This window comes from Macaca mulatta, chromosome 3 (assembly GCF_049350105.2).
Source record: "Macaca mulatta isolate MMU2019108-1 chromosome 3, T2T-MMU8v2.0, whole genome shotgun sequence".
In the NCBI taxonomy this organism is placed as follows: Eukaryota; Metazoa; Chordata; class Mammalia; order Primates; family Cercopithecidae; genus Macaca; species Macaca mulatta.
The window spans coordinates 94205667-94225048 of record NC_133408.1 but is presented as its reverse complement, the minus strand read 5'-3'; the positions used below and the strand labels follow the sequence as shown (position 1 = coordinate 94225048).

Below are 19382 nucleotides of genomic sequence, written 5' to 3'. Positions count from 1 at the left end.
GCCCAGCTATGAGCAAGCTCAGGCTTCCCCAGGGTCACTTGAGGCAGTAGATCTTCTGTTGCTTCTATGAAGACTTGCTTTGTCATGTAATTGGCCTTATCTACAAGTACCCACAGTTTGACTCTTAAAAACAAAACAAAAAATAACAACAAATCAAAAACAGAAAAGCATAAGAAAGAAAATCGTGTCACTTATGGTTCTTCCACCAAGGAGTAACCACTGTTTTCAATTTTGGGGTGTGTATGTTTTGGCGGGGGTTGTGCATATTTATTTTAACATAGTTAAGATTATCCAGTACATAGAATTTTATTTTTGATTTTTCACTTAACATGTCATAAGCATTTCCTCAGTCATGACGGTTATTCACAAACTTTTTCAGTGACTAGATCATAGCTCATTTTATGGATTGTACTGCAAAGTGCTTAGCTGTTTGTTTAATGTTGGGAGACAATCTAAATACCAATTTTCTGATGATGCCTCCATGATCAGCAGACATGTAGAAGAGTTTTAGGGTCTGTGATGAGCTTTCTGCAACTGTTAGCTATTAGTGCTTTGATTAATGATAATTTTAATGTAATTGTTGTCCCTGGTACAAGGAGAAGATTGCCACAGGAGAGTGTGGGCAGCAGGTGTGGGCATTCCCTGTGCCTGCTCCCCACTGAGAGAGGACTTCCTCAGGAGTGTAATTTCAAAACCTTAGGAGGTACCTTGGCCTTTCCAAGCTGAGGTCCATCTGTAGCATGCTCAGAAGCTCAAAAACGTTGGTTTGTCTGGGCACTCGTGCTGAGAAGGTGGAGTTAAGGACCCGGAAAAGTCCTTCTCTTCGACTGGGTGCATCTGGGCATCAGGTTACTATACAGTCCTTTTGTGGCATATGTTGGTATTATTTCTGAACTGTCATTCTCCTGATGCCACTTAGGGTCCCAAAGAACTGCCTTGTTCTCCCTCAACCAAAAAGCGACATCTTCATGGCCAGGGAGACATTCCATTTCATGGGCAGGGAGAGAGAATGTCGGGGGGAAATGTGGGATAGGATGACTTTGGAAGTAATCACATGGAGAAAGGACTGATAAATGCACTCTGAAGAGGTTAAATAGCTGGGAACTAGTTGAGAAGGTACAGAATTAGGAAGGTGGGGAGAGGGTAAAATGTGAAGCAACACACCATGTAAAATAGGAGTCAGAAGGAAAAGCGACCAAGAAAGCAAATAAGAAAGGAGCAGAAAGGGAGGGTAAATTCTAGTATTACTGCTGAGCTTTCAAAATGTGTCTCTTCCACCTACTTTTTCCACCCTGCACCCCGAGGAGTGCCTTTTATATATTCTTTAAAATATTTGTTCATTGAAATTCTCATAAATGCCCAAACTTTTCCTTTTATAGTCTCTATTAAATATTGACAAGAAAAACCAATTTAAAACAAAAAATTAATTTATTAAGTTCCAAATGTATGTGCTTTGTATGGAGTCATATGAAATTGACATATAAAATGACATAATATATCATAACATAAAGCAACATTACTCTCCAAACACTTTAGAAATTAAAAGCAAATGTTTCCATTGGATCCCTTTGGTCCTATCAGATCAGCTGGCACATCCTTCCTCTGTCTTGACTCAATTCTTCCCTTAGATATTCTGAGAAATTACTTATATGACGTTCTCATATTCTTGACCTGGTATTTTTATTCTGGTTATTATTCTTGATCTGGCTGTTATTCTAGTGTTGACTGGAAATTGTGCTTTTTATTATAGTTTTTTTTTTTATTATTTGGGCTAATATCTCTAAATGGATTCCTCATTTCCTGGTTGCTTCATGCCTTTTTGAAAACAGATAAAATATATTTACATGCAGAACAAACCAACGCCAAGATTTGTTTTAAAAAAATATTTAATTTTCTATAAAAATCTTTGGACTGCCCCAAAGTGTAAAACTTCCCTTTGATCTCATAAGTATTTGAATTAATGGTATTTCAGAATGATGACTCCATTGGGATTTCTTAACTGTACTAAATTATGTTTTGTAACTTATTTTTCATCCAGTTTTAGATCATGGTCCTTAGATCAAAACATAGGAATTTTTGGAAAACATATAAAGACTATCAGTAAATATTATTAGTAATTTGTTTCCTGACACTATTAAACTTGTATCTGGCAGTTCTGTTGATTTGTCCTACGGAAATACATGGGTGTTGAATATCAGTTTTCCTTAAGAGCATGAGAAACATTTAGCACATCGTGTTTCTAATTTTTTTGAATTAGTTAAATGGAAATCATGCTAATGTCTTGGTGTATTGTCACTGATGTTGCTGCTATTTGTTTATTTATATATTTACTTTGCTCTTGTATATGTGGGTTGTGAAGTAAGACCAGTTCTTAGTTATCTTAGTTCAGTTTCTTCATTCCTAACGTTAAGACCATGGAAGCATATCTAGGCTACAAAATAGGCATGCTTCGAAAATTCAGAGGTTTTAAAATAGCTTTCAATATTAAAGAACCAGAAGTATTCTGAGTATTCTGTGAGGTTTGGCACAAACCTTTAAAAACGACGACTTTTTTTTTTTTTAAATAAAAAAATTGATTTCCCTTAGTGTATCTCTGCTAAGTCTCCCTCTTACCCAGCAGGTGCCCCTGATTTCTCTGTAAATCCTTGGCTTGGTTTGTGACCCGGCTTTTGTCTCTCACTCCTCCGCAGAGCCCGGCGTTTGCACGGTGTTTGGAGATCCCCACTACAACACTTTTGACGGTCGGACATTTAACTTTCAGGGGACGTGTCAGTACGTTTTGACAAAAGACTGCTCCTCCCCTGCCTCGCCCTTCCAGGTGCTGGTGAAGAACGACGCCCGCCGGACGCGCTCCTTCTCGTGGACCAAGTCGGTGGAGCTGGTGCTGGGCGAGAGCAGGGTCAGCCTGCAGCAGCACCTTACCGTGCGCTGGAACGGCTCGCGCATCGCGCTCCCCTGCCGCGCGCCGCACTTCCACATCGACCTGGATGGCTACCTCTTGAAAGTGACCACCAAAGCAGGTGGGGCATCTGTGGCCTCCCTCTTGGTCTAGCCTCCGCCTCACTTACCCGTTCAGCAGCATTGCTCCGTTAGAGTACTCAGGAGATGTGGTTCCTCCTCCGAGGAAAAACCCAAGGCAGAGCCAGGTTCCAACTGCGGGACTTGCCTCATCCCCACTCACAGGGAAGGCACATCCTGAAGATGCCACAAACAGCTGGAGACATTTGCACCATATGGAGTCTTGCAATTGGATGCCAGTCCCACCAGTCTTGCAATCTTCCCACATCCAGAACCTTTCCATCCTCTGTCTAAAAACAGCAGTTGTACTCTCCACATAACCCCTCTCTCGAGTTTTGTTGCTCTTTTAGGCCATCGATGCCCAGCTTGGAATTGTCAGTGTCTCCCAGCTCAGCCAGCTATGTGCAGTTTCACATCTGGGAGAAATAGTGTTTCTGTGTTACCATCTGCCCAAGACTTTGCAGCGGAGTCCTCAAAAGTAAACAGCTTAATATCAGTGATGTTCAAAAGAAACATAAATGTCCACAGCAGAAGGGCTTGTCCTTGGCAAACTCTGATATGCAGGAGTAGCCATAACCCACGTGGCTATTCTGTGCCACCGAGGCCCCTTCTTTCTCAGCAGCCCATGGTGCTGTAGGCTCACTGGTCTCTCCCTTTCCACTCCAAGAGCAGATATATTCCCCCTTGGGCCAAACTAATTTTGACTGCCAGTGGTCCACCAGGCTCAAACTCTTGTCTGTTATTTGCTACCTAAGAAAGGCATCTTAGAAGCAGAACTCAGTTCTTGAATATCAGCCCCAGAGCATAAATTCAGCTCATTTTCACATTTTGTATATCACGTATGGTTCTTCCCTGGTACCTTTGGTTAATATGTATCTTTTGTCAGTTGGACATTGCACTGCCTTTCCTTTGGCATACTCTATTTTTTTAAAAAAGCATGATACTTTTAAGGAAATGAGTGTATTTCTTGCTGTTTGCATTGATAAGAATGTAACAAGTGTGAAAGTTATCAGTTGGGTTCCTGTTTCTTTAGATAATGAAACATTTGACAAAGCAGGCACTTTTCAGAGGCTATGGAGACTGTTTCTACCATACCTTCAGAACCCTGGTAATTACTTCAATTCAAGCCAAAATGTATTTTGATAAGTTGATTTGAGCTTATGGAATGCCAGCTTAGCTAGACAAAGGCAGGAAACCAAGAAGCAGCCCAGGGAGCTTTTAGTTCGAGTATAACATGTTTTCAGTGACAGAATGTTAAGTATTAATATACTGGAACATTTTATAAAGGAAGAAAAGATTCCTATTCTTTATTTCACAGTTGTGAGAGATCTATTCATTCAAGTTTAGAGGAATTAGTCCTGCTCAGAAAATTCACACACCTGCTCTTATATCCAAAAGACATGGCACTCTGTAAATGTAGGCCCCAGGTCATTCCTTTCAAGGAGGCAAAGTTTTTTGGCTCTCTGTAAAGTGTACATAAGATGACCCGTTATTACACAGCACTAATTAAAAGCACCTTGACAATTTGCAAGCTAGCTGAACACAATAGATTCTACTGATATGGAAATTATTAGTCAACCACAGCCTAGTTCTCAAAGAAATCTTGAGTACTTGAAGATTACTAACAGCCTAAGAGGTTCGATAGTGTTCCATTCGCAGCTGACAGAACCTTATGGAATAAATGTACTCTTTACAAAGATTCCATGTTATAAAAATGAGCAAAAGGATGAGGCTAAGAGAATAATAATAGATCATAAATGCCATAATTAGATTAGTGAATTTAACTGTTCTGTGCCTTGAACTCAGTTTTACAATTTCATTTTTTTCCATCTCTCTTTCCAAGATGCAAGTAATTTTCATGGCACTCAATACCCAGCTGAACAATTTCCTGTAGCACACGAATCACACAAGCCCTCTGCTTCCTAGAGAAGAATTCTATTCCTGTGGGCATTGAACTTGCTTTTCTCTTATTCTTTGAATGAAACAATTCTGTTTCCAGACAATAGTGTTTTCCACCCTGGTCTTTCCATCTCAGTTTGAACTACCCTTTAGGGATATTTTCTTTTTATCACCTATTGATTATCTATTTAAAATATCACAGATTGTGCTTTGAGTGTTCTTTCAGAGATTTAAAAAAAAATGTATAAGCTCATGTGATCAAAGGGCACTTTCTTCAAAATAGCAAGTTTCTTCAAAAAATCAAGCCTGCAGCTGGAAAATGGGAGATGGGAAGAATGACTCTTTGACCCTGCAGTTTATGTACTCTGTGCTTACGAGGGGATCATTTGGCAGGGTAGCACAGGTGGCTGTGCAGTTTGGGTGGAATTAGGCTGTAGTTGCTTAGCTAATATAAAAAGCGGGGTAGAACTAGGGCTTAGTAGCTTGAAAGAGCATTACCCACTTCCACCACACACTCCCACCTCGACTCTTGACACTTAGCAAATAATTTAAAAATATTTCCTTTCTACCATCTGTTCACTTCATCAACTTTACCTGAAAGAATTACATCACATCTACCTGAAAGCATTAACACATGGAGAACATGGCTTTTTACTTTATTTTTGGTAGAGCTTTACACTTGGTGAACCCAGAGAATACATCCTACCTTCCCCTTTCTTTGGTGTAAAATTTGAATAGAAAAACTATCAATTTGTAAACCTCACTATGGTATAGCTACAAATTTTGCACCTCCTCTCTCCTTTTTGCACCTTCTCTCTCCTTTCAGTGGACAACAGCAAAAGCAACAATGACAAGCAGAAAACAAACAACACAAAACGACGATATCCACAATATTAAACAAAAACTGCAAAAAACCCAACTAGTGGTCTGGAGCCAGGTCACATGTTTGAAGGAGAAAGAACAAGTTGGTAAAGCATTCACTGGTAAGAAGGGAAAATTGGAAGGCTCTTCCTGCAGTGGAAGGAATGTGGCTGCTGCTCGCATCCCCAGATGAGACATATGCTTCAGCTTTAGCCTTCTGACTCTGCCAGTTATTTCTACCCAATTTCCCATGCAGAGAATGGAGAAACTCATCCCAGCTGCAGGAAGGACTATCCCCAGCCTCTCAAACCCTTCCACGTTGTTTTCATCTCATAAGATGCCTATTTAAAATATTATTTGGAAGAGCAAGTCCCTCAATTACAACTTATTAGGTTTTTTGTTTGTTTGTTTGTTTGTTTTTTGTCTTTCACTACTGTAATCTACTTTGTATGGATTTTGCTCACGTAGAGGGTAAAAATATCCATGCAAACACACATGTACATGACATAGCCAGACAAAGGCATCTGTAGTAGAATAAATCATCCCTTTACAATGAGAAGCCTAGCATTGGTCTGTGAAAAATCTTCTTAATGTAACAATGACATGGAGAAAGAGGAAGACAGGAGAGTGAATTACAAATTATTCTCTTACTTTGGGGATTGTGTTTTATGAATGACATGTCATGAGTTTTGAGAAGGGTTTACTGGAAACACGGCAGATCTACATCTTTCAAAGTGTGTGGACCACCAGTCCACTGCAAAGAAAGAACACAGTCATTCACCGTGAGTTGAATTCCCATGAACTCAGTTGCCCAAAGTCTCAAACTTAGTATATCATTGTCAGTAGTAAAGACGTTGGAAATCCCTGGTGTGTACATTCTCGACCATTTGTGGTGCTTAGAAGAACAGTATTTGCCTGCTGTCTAGGAAAGAGATTTGTAGTTTGGAAAATTTTGCAACATGGAAAATCTTCAGAATTGTGCTGCGAAAGTTAGACTTTGTATGGAATTGATTTTCTCCTCTCATTTCTCTTGCTGGCCAGCTGCCTGGCTACAGGCTTATGAGGTCAAGTTTCTTAATACCTGACAGAGTGTATTACAAATCATCTTATAGTTTGCTTGTCTTCTTTCAAAATGGTTATTTCAGTGTCTTGACAAGCATGAAACTCACAATCTCTTTGGCTTCACAGATTCAGTATATCTACGTTACCAGGGTAATTCCTTTATTTACTGAGTACATACTATGTGCTATATAATGTGTTAGATGATAGGGTATGAAGAAATAGAATTCATTTTCTATGATAGTCGTGGTTGCCAGAGTTGACATGGTGTTCTTACAGAGATCCACATGGGAGGTCAGCCCAGCCTGTGGATTTCTAGCAGCATGTCCCTTCTCTCCTACCTGGTCCCATCACTGGCTTCTCCTTATCAAATTATTCCCCAAAGAGACTTTCCTGTGGCTCTCTTTCTTTTTTATCTAAGTCTATTTAATTTCTTTTCTGAACTCAGACTCTTCTTTCAACCAAGAAATCTCTAAAATTTTCTTTGGCCTAAGAATGTTTCTATTTCTTCCATTGACCATACAGGGATTTCCTCATGGGTCTTTCCATTTATTTCTTGAGAAACCCAGTTTTAGACTGAGGGTTATTCTACCAGTATCTTTCTTTGAAGTAACTCTTGTGGCAGTTGTGTGACCTAATCATAGGAATGCGATCTGTCAGCCTTCTCTCCTCTTGGACTATATCCAAACTTCGGGTGTATTGGCTTAAGAGTCTTACCTCTGGGTATTTCTTCCTGATCTTCCACATATTAGTCTGATGTTGCTGCCTTATGCCAATTTCATAACTAGACCAGATCCTCTCTCTCTCTCTTCTTCCCTCCCACGCTCCCTCCCACTATTTCTCCTTTCCCATCACCACCTCATCTTCCAACTTCTGAACATTTGCTCATCAACTTAATCTTGATCTTTCAGGAACAAAAGCAAAGCCTTTCAGGAGGAAAGCCATTTTGCTCTTTCCAGCAGCTCAAAACAGACACAATGAAAAATGTTTTTGTCAGGATCACAAGAGGAAAGACATTAAAAAAAAAAAAAAAAAAAAAAAAAGGCCACACACGGTGGCTCATACCTGTAATCCCAGCACTTTGGGAAGCCGAGGGGGTGGATTGCCTGAGCTCAGGAGTTCAAGACCAGCCTGGGCAACATGGTGAAAACCCATCTCTAAAATACAAAAAATTAGCTGGGTGTGGCGGCGTGCACCTGTAGTCCCAGCTATTCAGGAGGCTGAGGCAGGAGAATTACTTGAATCCTGGAAGCGGAGGTTGCAGTTAGCTGAGATTGCACCACTGCACTCCAGCCTAGGCGACAGGGTAAGACTGTCCAGCCTAGGCGACAGGGCGAGACTGTCTAAAAAACAAACAAACAAACAAACAAAACACGTGGACACATTGGGGTAAGTGGACAGAGACCATTCTGTTAAAAAGAGGCTTCCTCTGTGGGTGCCATTCTTTGGAGACAGAGAGTGAATAAGAGAAGTCCCAGGGCCGAAATACACCTTGATCCACTCTAGATGTTTCCTTGTGTCCATGCCACAGGTGGCCACTTGCATTCACTGGTACAGAGTTCACCCATTCACTAGGGAGACTCAGGCACTGCCAGGATGTTGCCAGAACAGTAAGAAAACACACATTTGAGACATAAAAACTCTGGCTAGAAAAGTTTGTCATTTGTTTTGGGTTGAGCCTCAGAAGACTGTTCACGAAAGCCTCTCCTTTCTCTTACGGGTGGTGTCTTCACACACAGTGTCAGAGTGGATATGACAACATTTCTTCTTGACCTTCTAGTCAGATGTATCTATGTTCTGTGACAGCATAACATGGCTGTTCTACCTGTGACATAAAAATTCCACCATTCAGAAGGGTCGTTGGCCAGTGTGGCTCCTGGAAGTGTTGGGCCAGCATGTCTGGAGGTATATGCATACTTTCAGACAATTTCTTCAACATTTTAGATAGTCAGCTTAGCAGACCAAGAAGGGTCTCAGTTCTCTACATTCTGGAGTAAAGAGAGTTTCCGTGATGAACCTGCAGTGCCGGCCTGCTGATGTATGCACAAGAAGAACTCTTGCCCATGGCCTAATAGCCTCCACCACCACCTGAAACGTTGAAGCTTTTGAGCAAACCCAGAATGGAAGCCTGAGGGATAGCAGTTGGAAGGGTTTTACAACGACTCAACCCCAAACCCCAAGAAATGTTAATCAAACAGGGTCCATGCTTCAGGAATGGTTGTAAAATAATGAGGGAGCAAATGTTCTCATTATACCAGTGTTGCCTTTGAAGAGGATATATTCAGGAACTATATATTGATTGCTTTAATATTCTCATTATGGGAGGCGATTTGGAAATTTTCCTTTGGCATTGGGGGAATAATTACATGGTGGAATTTCTGGCTGCAAATAATTGCATTAAAAATAATCATCTTTTTTTTTTTTCCATTTGCACATTGTAGTAGTCGTTAGATAAATGAAGGCATGATTTGGATCAACATGATTACTTTAGGTAAAGGGAAAAATATAAACCCTAGAGTAGGATGATCAAGGGATAGTCATCTATAGGTCAAACCAGGGGTACATAAGATGTTATCAGGACAAACTTTATACTGTTTAGAAATTCTAAGCTCCAACCAGCAAATGACTCCTATAATTTCACACATTACTCACTATAGTAAGATTAAGAGGTAACCAAGAATTTGGACCAACCCTTGGTGCTCCTTGTTGGAAGACAGTCAATCATATGTTCGGTGTAAGGGTGTATACATTTGGGAATTATTAGTGCCTTAATGAGTGGTTGATTTCCTTTTCCTCTCCTCCTCCTCTAGGTTTGGAAATATCTTGGGATGGAGACAGTTTTGTAGAAGTCATGGCTGCCCCGCATCTCAAGGGCAAGCTCTGTGGTCTTTGTGGCAACTACAATGGACATAAACGTGATGACTTAATTGGTGGAGATGGAAACTTCAAGTTTGATGTGGATGACTTTGCTGAGTCTTGGAGGGTGGAGTCCAATGAGTTCTGCAACAGACCTCAGAGAAAGCCAGTGCCTGAACTGTGTCAAGGGACAGTCAAGGTAAAGCTCCGGGCCCATCGAGAATGCCAGAAGCTCAAATCCTGGGAGTTTCAGACCTGCCATTCGACTGTGGACTACGCCACTTTCTACCGGTAAGTACAGTGTTCTGGGGGATGGGTTTGGGTTGCAGACTAATAATAGTCTTGACCTTAGAACATGGTGTATGAAATCTCTTGTTGTGCAGGACAAAGCTCAAAACCCAGGGTAGACATCTTTTTGCTGTTCAGCAACTGATCTCGTCTTGAGTCAGCCCTATTCCATGTCCCAAATCGGGAAATTCCAAGAAGTATTTCAGAGCGATGTCCTCCAGGCAATTCCATGCTTTTATAGGTCTGCAGTTTACTGGAAAGCTGGCTACACATGCAGGGTTTTTCCAGGTGTTAGCTTACCTCTAAGATTGAGGAGGGCTTCCCAAATTCTGGCCTAAACCACAGAAGTACAGGACAGAGCTGGTTCCCCTAAATGGAATCTCAAGTCACTTGGCTGCCTTTGGGTGTTTGAATGAGTCTGGTTATTCTACCTGAGGAACAGTTTAGGTCTGCCTTATGGTCTAGCCCAAATCAAATGTGCATGTGGAAAATAAGGAAGCAAAATGAGAATTCTTTGGATCTTGGCCAACTGTGAGACTTCATGTCCAGAGTCAGATGACAATAGAAACAGGGCTTGAGGATGGAGGGAGGAAGGAGTCTTATTAAGAATCAGGACTCCATGACCTTTTCTAACTCTTTTTAACCCTCTACCACGCAAAGCAACTGGTTACAAAGGAGAGTTGGATTTGACTTCCGCACTGCAAGGTTGCGTTTTTGAGCTGATGAGTCTGGCCTGGGTGTACTTCCATTTACTACACAATTCCATGGGTTCAAAAGCTATGGCTGCCTATAACTTTAACCACTGTGGGTGCGGGAGGAAACACGAGATGAACACAGCCCAAAAGGCCTTGTTTAAGTGATTTGCCTGTGCCTCTTAAAATTAGAAAACTCCTGTGGTCTGAAGCCACAGAGAGGTTATTTTTGCTCTTTAATTGCCACCAGTTTATTTCCCCTAGTTCTCATTAAATATGATTTTTTTTATTTGATCTTTGGACATAAAAGATAAAGTTCTATAAAGGCGGCTCGAAGTGGGGTGGAAAAAAGACTGTCCCTGTCATCACAAATCCCCAAACATGGCTGCATGTGCCAAACCATTTGGCTCCAAGTCATGGGTTTAGCTCCTTCAAGCCATTTTCCCGTTATAATTTGAATTCTCTGGGTTCCCTTCTGTCTCCTCTCTGCACCACCCCTAGACTGACGTCTTGTCTAGTGAAACTGAGGGATCTTAACGTGAGACTTTGCAGTGAGTTAAGCATCTAGATAGACAAATCTGGCTTTATTTGGAATCTAAAAACCTTCACTTGAAGGTCTGATGGAAAGCAGTAGAATATAGCAATTAAGAACTTTGCGGTGCCCCAGGGCTCAAAATCCAGCCCAGCTGTGCAACCTAAAACAATGACCTAAGCTGTCTAAACCTCAGCTTACTTATCTATGAAGTGGGGATAATAAAAGAACCTACCTTGAAGAGTCGCCATCCAGATTCAGTAAGATTATGAACATGAATGTATGTGCTTAACACAATGCCTGCACATAGTCAGTGCTCTATAATTGTTGCTATCATTTCTTCCATGATTAATTAAGTAATGAAGAAGAGTAAGGTCTCTTTTGGAAGCTCCTCTATCCTGTATGCAAATTTGGGTTGGACCCTTCTCTGCTTAAAACAGAATGGAAAGGCTGTGCTTCTCCCAGGGCCCAGCAGCCTACACCTTTGATTTTTATCCCATTTCAAAGGAATGTATTGAAAACAAAAATTGGAGAGCAGGTCTGCAGAGATTAGTTCCTTTTTTGAATGTCTATATATTTTGCCTTTGGTGATTTATTTAGTGTTATGACTTCTGGACTGTAACAGAAATATGATGAGCGTTTCAACAGAAGTTATGAATGATGACTTGGACATTTATGAATAAAGAGCATTGGATTCCTTAGGTGGCCAGGCAAATGCTCCCCTTCTGCTCTTAATGATTCTACAGCAGCTACGATGGAGGATGCTTATCTATGAAAAGGGCTTGATGCCCTGAGTTTGGTAGCTCATAAGAATGTTCTTGGGATCCTTGTGCATGGAGATTTAGAGGCCAGGATGTGGTGGGAAGCGGGCTTGTGCTCTCCTGATCAGTGTCATGGTGTCATGGTAAAGTGCCCTTCCACAGTGGGCCGCTTCTTCCTGGAAAGGGCAGAGGACCTCCGGAAGGAGAGCTGGGCAATTCTGCCTGCCCCGCCCTCTGCTGGTGATTTCACAGTCCAACTGGAGGATGCACCTTGAATCTTAAAGGTAGAGTGGCCAGTGTTGGCCAGATCCTGTTTCTCCCCCTTATTTCCAAGTATATGTGTGGCAGGAGAAGAAAATAAACAAGGTACAACATGGAAAGATATTCTCTTCTCAGGGGAGCTCCAGAAAGGACCTAACCTCAGGGTTTGTAGGAGACTTTACGGAGCAATGGACTGAGAATGAGCCGTGGGGAGGGGGACAGCAAGCTAGACTCCAGTCCAGCTCTGCCACTGTTAGTAGTGTGCCCTGGTGGCTAGCTGAGTTCAAGATCCTTTATCGAAAGAGCTGATACACAGTAACTACCTGGCAGGATTGCTCCTCTGAGGACTGAGGCCAGTGGGCGGTGCAGCACTGGCACAAGGTAGTCCTGGCACAGAGCGTGCTGCTGTCCTGTGTCCCTTCCTTTCTGTGGAGAAACTCACCCCTAGATTGGCTGTTTACCTTTCTGATTGTCCGCATCTTCTCCTGATGTCATCATGGAGGATTGATTCGATAAATTCCCACTGATGAATCTGTGGAACAATCTCAAAATGAACTGTTTCTCTTTTGTGACACCTCCTCCAGGTAGTGTAAGTGACAATTGCATTGCAATCGTGTAAAAACTATTGTTCTTTGTCTCATGAGAATGTCATGTGTTCATTGTACTTGTAAATAATGTTGAAAAAGTAAGGTAAAATCATCTATCATATGACATCCCACACATGTAAACTTTTGCCTGTGCATTTGATATCATTGGTGAAATTTCTAAAATGAACCCAAAAGTATAGTCAGATCTGTGGCTGTGACACATTTTTTGAGTCCTTACAGGACTGACAAGACTTGCCTTGATATCATGGATGGACATATATATAAATTGCATTGGAATTTGATTTATTTTATTTTCCCCTCCATTCTCCAAAAAATACCTGTATTTTCCTTTAAGGACGAAGAATGAAGTAGCATAACACAGCCAAATAACTTTCTGAGCACCACTGTCTTGTAACAGAGGGAAGAGAGAATGCAAATAGAGTATATTTTTCTGAGAAAATATTACCCATTTTGGGTTTCCTTAATCTTATAACAAATTCCACAGGGCAAATTCTATGATAATTATGAGATAGTGCTTCTTATAAGGTCAAAATAATAATGACAATTTCTCTGAATTAGGTTTTGCTTTTGAAATGTCTATGGTTAATTTTATTTTATTTATTTATTTTTTGAGACAGAGTCTCGCTCTGTCGCCCAAGCTGGAGTGCAGTGGTGCAATCTCGGCTCGCTGCAACCTCTGCCCCACAGATTCGAATGATGCTCCTGCCTCAGCCTCCCAAGTAGCTGGGATTATAAGTGCCTACCACCACGCCCGGCTAATTTTTGTATTTTTAGTAGAGATGGGTTTTCGCCATGTTGGCCAGGCTAGTCTCGAATTCCTGACAACAGGTGATCTGCCTGCCTCAGCCTCCCAAAGTGCTGGGATTACAGGTTTGAGCCACCATGCCAGCCCTGCAATGTCTGTGGTTTATAACTCCTATTTTATTTTGGTCTTTTACTCAATTTAACATTTTTAATAGTAAACTGTCCATTGTATAAGTACTTGAAAAACTACCACTCTGTAAATGAATGAGAAATGACTGCATAGTAATCAATATTTCTTTATTTCTTCTGTTTTGGGATTTTATTTTATTTTTTAATTTCACAAATCAATTTGACCCATTTTGGCTAATTTGGCATAAAAATTCAATATATAATTAAGTTCTTTTAAATCAGCATAGCTTTCTTTAATTAACTAACTGAATATGTTTGGGTGCAAAATAATTTAGTTACAAACTGCAGAAAAGTTTTAACTAAATGCATTGATAACGTGTCTCAAGTCTTAGCTTTGCTAATTGACTTCTCAAATTAGATAACCTGTTTAATAATTTTTTGCATTTTCCTTTGTTAGTGCATTGCAGAGAAATTTCCAGGAGCTAGAGAAGCAGTGTATTGTGTACCCACCTGGAAAACTTAACGTGAAGTTGTGTAGATTATATTTGGATTCAAATGTTGGCTACCTCAAAGAGAAAAAGTGTTGGGTGTGTTCTTGTCTTCCTTCCTCCTTTTTCATCTCATCTTCATCTCTCTCCTCCAACCTCATGTGCCTTCTCCCTTCATGCCCCAGATGCCAACTGAGCAATCCAAGAGGAATAGGCAAGCTCCCACCACAGAGGCTCTCTGGAGATCCTTAGCAGCCAGTATCAAACCTACCTTCCCACTGTGGACTTAGGGCCACAGGATAGGACCAGCCTTGGGCAGCCTGGGGCACAAAGAGAGGCCAGGAGATGAGCTAGTGCTTCGTGGGCCAAACTGGGGAAAGAAATGACCTTTTATTCCTTGTGCCTATGAAATACCAGCAACAGGCTTTTTCTCTAATTCAGACTCACATCTTGGAAGAAATTTTTGCAAGTAAGTATAACTTTCCCACAAAGCAGAACTCTTAAGTCAGGGCAGGACTGCATTTCAGAGAAGTCAGAAAAATGAATGTGAAGTGCAGTGAAGCCCAGACATTTAGAGACCACAATCATCTAAGGAGTGTTTTCCTCTCTGCACTCTCCTTGATGGGGTATCATTCACCAGAGCGAAAGCCCTGTTCACTTGTTCAGTTTGGGAAAGTGTCTGGGGATTCCCAGTCTAGGAAATGTTCTTTTCCTTCCATGCAGTGGTTTTTACAGCTGTAAGGAATTGAAGTCATGCCAGAGGATTCACAGATGTGTCCTTTCCTGTTCAGGTACTGGGAGGTAGGAGGTGGGAGGTCGTGCAGGAGAGCACTGGAACTCAGACAGGACCTTGGTGTTGGATATACTGGGATCCTGGGACTGCCAGTGGCTTGCTTCCAGGGGGAGATCACAGACTTCCTGAATGACCGACTTTGTGTGTTCTTACAAAGGAAACTGATCACTTATTATAAAGCAATAGAAAATACAGGCAAAGGGTACAGACTTTATGTGTTTGTGTATGAGAAAAATCAAATAAAGCTAAATGCTATTCTATAAAATCAAGTCAATTTCCCCTACTTCAAAGAAAAACATGCTTGAAAACATTTTTCTTTACATCTTTTAATGACTTGTCAAGAACTGCCATTAGAACTAGGGTCCTAAATCGAATGAGATGTTTTATTTTAAAGAGTTACATTACTTTTATTTTTCCTTAGCGGACTCAACTGTTAGGGCACTCTGAATTCATAATTAAGGTATGCTGACACCAGGTGGCAGTAGACACCGCAGTTGCAGCACTTATACTTCAGCCCTTAAAAGTCTGTTTTTTCTTCACTGTATCTGAATACACAATGAACATCCCTGCTTCTGAATTCATGTCATTCTCCTGCCTCCCTAAGATGCCTTCACTTTCTACATGGACTTAACCCTATTATGCCTAGTGTTCCATTTTTGGAACGCTAAGCATGTTGGAATTATTTATATCCTACTGCTCAAGGTCATCACCAAGGTCTGACTGAAAAAATTTTTAAAAATGCAACCTCAGGCATGAATTAAGCTGAAGACACAGCTCCAGTTTCATCCTAGACTTTGGAAAATGCTCTTTAGTTTTTTTTTAGTTATTCCAATTGTGCTCATTATCATTTAACCCATGTTCTATGCTGCACTGCTTCTTATTTCTTCAGCATCGGGTTGTAAGTTCTCTGGGGAATGGGAACCTCTTCTTTTTTGACCCTTTTTGTATTTTACCCAGCACCACCCCTAGAAGGGCTGCTCCTCTTAGCCTGCCTCTCACTGGCATCCTCTCTGATCTCCTTGTGACTTTTGCTATTCCCAATTCTGAGTTCATCTTAGGTCTTTATCCCCATGCACAATTTTACACTTACAGTCAAAGTGTGCACACTTCTGTCTTTTCATGTAATAAACTGGTCAGAGTGAGTAGAGTCTTTGGTCCACCTTTGATGCTCCAAATGCTGTGAGCACTTCTTATTGCACAAGTCTATTTGCGACTCCCACTGGCAGGCAAGATGACCCTTCTGAATCTCTCCATCCACCTCTGCCTATTTCTAATTCACAAGTCTCTTGAACCCCCCGGTTCATCTTCTATCCCTCAGGTAGTGTTTGGGCTTGTCATCTTCTTATGAAATACGTGCATCCACAGATGTTTCTGCCCTGACCTCTCTGTTTGTCTGAGGACCTCAAACTAGCCTCTTGTATGGTGTTATAACAACTGGACCTCCAATGGGGTGATTAATCCTCTACCCTGGTGTCACTCAGCGATTTGCCTAGTAGTCACATCTCTTGTGCCTTGTCATTGGCTCTGAGCCTTCTGTCAGGCTAGACTCAAAGCTTTATGGTGATTTCCCTTCAATCTTTCATTTGTCCTTCTCCATCTCACCCACAAGTAGGCTTTTTCCTGTTTGATCCATCCAAGTCACCCAAAACAAGGATCTTAAATAGCTTTCTAGCTACCTGGATTTTAGCTTCAAAATCTAGTCAGTCCCGTTTTCTTGGAGCCAAAGTAAAAAGAAAGACACGAGTTCACTCAGAAAGGTATGAGAATGTATGGAACATCCTTTTATCCAAGTCTAAAATCCTCTTATGTTTAATTTTTCATCTTGAAGAAAGACAAATACTGTTTCTTTAAAAAGAGAAAACATAGAAAACTGTTCATATCTCAATAGATAGATTAACCTTTGTGTAGAGATTGGGTCAACTGTACAGTTAACTAACTTCAAAGTTAGAGCACAGCCCACACAGGACTACTCTCACTTCTGACACCACAAGTTTAGAGATGATCCCAGAGCACTCTCAGGTCAGGAATTTGCTAGAAGGAACTCAAGTGGTAATACTCATGGGTGTGATTTATATTTATATTATCGGAAAAGGATATAGATCAAAATCAAAAGAGATACATAAGGCAGAATCAAGAGATGTCTAAACATGGAGCTTCTGCTGTCCTCAGCTCATGGCATCATGGGCTGGCATTAACTCCTCTTGTCTGCAATATCCACTGGGTATTGCCAACCAGTGATGCTAAGCCTTTGGTGTTCAGAGTTTTTATTGGAACCCAATCACATGCCACCTGCATGGATGACCTTATCTTCTAGCCCCTCTTAGAGGTGTAATGTGCTAATGGTTGTGGTCTTCAATTTCTCTAGATGTTGGAAATGTTATTGCATAGCCCAAAGCCTCATACTCAGTCCTATTGTTAGACTTTCTAGTGACCAGATGCCTCAGGCAAAAAACACACTCCTGTCAGGCAGGACATTCCAGGGGCTTAAAGATTGTCTCTTTGAGGCCAAAGGCAGAGGGCAAGACCAGACTCTTTTTGAGCAAGGTTAATTCTTTATTGCATAACCTTCCTAGCTCAAGGTTAAATGCCATTTTAATTTGATTTTATATGTTTAGCTTTAAGTTTATTTTAAGCATAAACATCCTGGAATTTTTATAGTGTTTCTCCTCAGAAAATTACATCTGAGATGCAATTAGAGGACGCTTTTGAGCACAGATTTGAATGAGTGTCACTGTAGCAGGTAAAACACTAATTATTTTGTAGCATCTCTCTTGGCTGCTTAGGGAACTTCTTGATTACTTCTTAGTAAGCAGGAGGCAGAATGGTGTAACTTAATCATATTTTCATTACTTACGGGTATAAAGACCTTTGCATGCATGAGAATGAAACTGACATGAGTAGTGCTTGCCTCATTTTACTGTGGAGCTAATTGAGGCACTGAGAGGGGAAGGGACTCATTCCAGGCCACCCGTGCCGCGGAGCAGCTAGCCTGACAGGCACACCTGGTCTGGGGGCTCCATCAGATAACAGTCAGAGTGTGCACACTTCTATCACTGTCCACTCAGGTTTCCAAATATCCTGCTCTGCCATGAGCTCTCAGAGGAGGAGTTTATCAGTTATTTTATTCACTCCTTTTTACAGCTTTCAGCTGAACACCTGCTACATGCTAGGTTCTGTTGCAGGCATGGCGATTTGGGACTTAACAAGAGAGACAAAGCTCTTCCTTCAGAAAATCATTACCTAGTGCGGGCAGCTATGCATGAGAAATAAGGCCATTCCTGACTGCAAGAAGCGTAATGGAGGGAATAGGGGAGTGTGACAGGGTAGGCCTGGGGGTGGCCGGTGAGGTAGGTGGACAAGAAAAGATTGTGTGAGGAGCTCTCCGTTGAGTGGAACATGCCCTCTGGGAAGAGCCAGTGAGGAGGCAGACAGGGGAGCAGCAGGTTCCACACTGGGCAGGACAAGGCCTGTTTGAAGGCCACCGTGACTGCTGCTTTTAGAAAAGAATCCGTATAATGGTATGAATGAGTGTGGCACAGGTGTCTAGCAGGCTTTGCAACCAGACTGCCTCGGTCAACTTCTGAGCTCCTTAACTTGCAAGCCCTTGCTGTTGGGCAGGCGAGTTCAGCCATTGAACCTCCTGATAATTCTGCCACGTGTAAAAGGGGGTGCTGAGAAGACCTACCCCATTGCTGTGAGGGTTTGTGTGAGGATTGCATCAGTCGTTCCAGATAAGGCACTCATCCAGGCCTGGTACAGAGCAAATACTCAGTCAAGGTCAATTTCATTACTAATATAATTTTGTTATAGAAGCCTGTTCTGTGTGGTGTTTACCTTCAGAACATCCTTTGCCATCTGGTGCCAGTACTTGAAGAGGTTTCCTTCTTTATTTTACATGGTCATTGCTAGACTCATTCGGAATAACTTCTTCCAGTTCTGTGCAGAAATTGATAGTTTCCTAAAATGAAACAAACAAACAAAAACAAACACTTTGGAATGAGTTAAAATTTCCATAATGTGCTTTTCATAAATTATTTCAATAGATAAGACTGAACTGAAGGGGAAGGTGCGGAAAGGATAATTAATTCCGTAAGATGAATATACAACTCTGAAGTTGAGAAATAATCAACTCGTCCTCAGTGTGCTTTACAGGGTGGAGGCTGAGAAGGAGCTCAGGTGTCTTGTTTTGTTGTTTGTAGGGGTAGAATTCAGGCTGTAGGAAAAGAAGAAATACATGGCAAATTTTAACTTTTTTGATGTCCATCTTTCTTGCCTTTGTAAACAGTAATATGAGTATAACTTAATTTTATGTGATAATTCAAAGTTAATGTTGGGGTGTCAGTTGCAGTTAGGACCACCTTTCCTAGGAAACCCTTGAAAGGGAAGGGACTTC

At 41.3% G+C, this 19382-nt stretch overlaps 1 protein-coding gene across 2 annotated transcripts in view; it reads left to right on the top strand.

The window, feature by feature from the left end:
- BMPER (BMP binding endothelial regulator) overlaps positions 1 to 19382 on the top strand; it is a 245928-nt gene that overhangs the window by 167613 nt on the left and 58933 nt on the right. The window contains exons 12-13 of one of the 2 annotated variants that reach the window (XM_015133740.3): positions 2691 to 3020; positions 9648 to 9984. In XM_015133740.3, the coding sequence (XP_014989226.2) occupies positions 2691 to 3020; positions 9648 to 9984 (667 nt within the window). The remainder of the gene's footprint in view (positions 1 to 2690; positions 3021 to 9647; positions 9985 to 19382) is intronic. The other variant, XM_015133741.3, reaches the window with a different exon arrangement.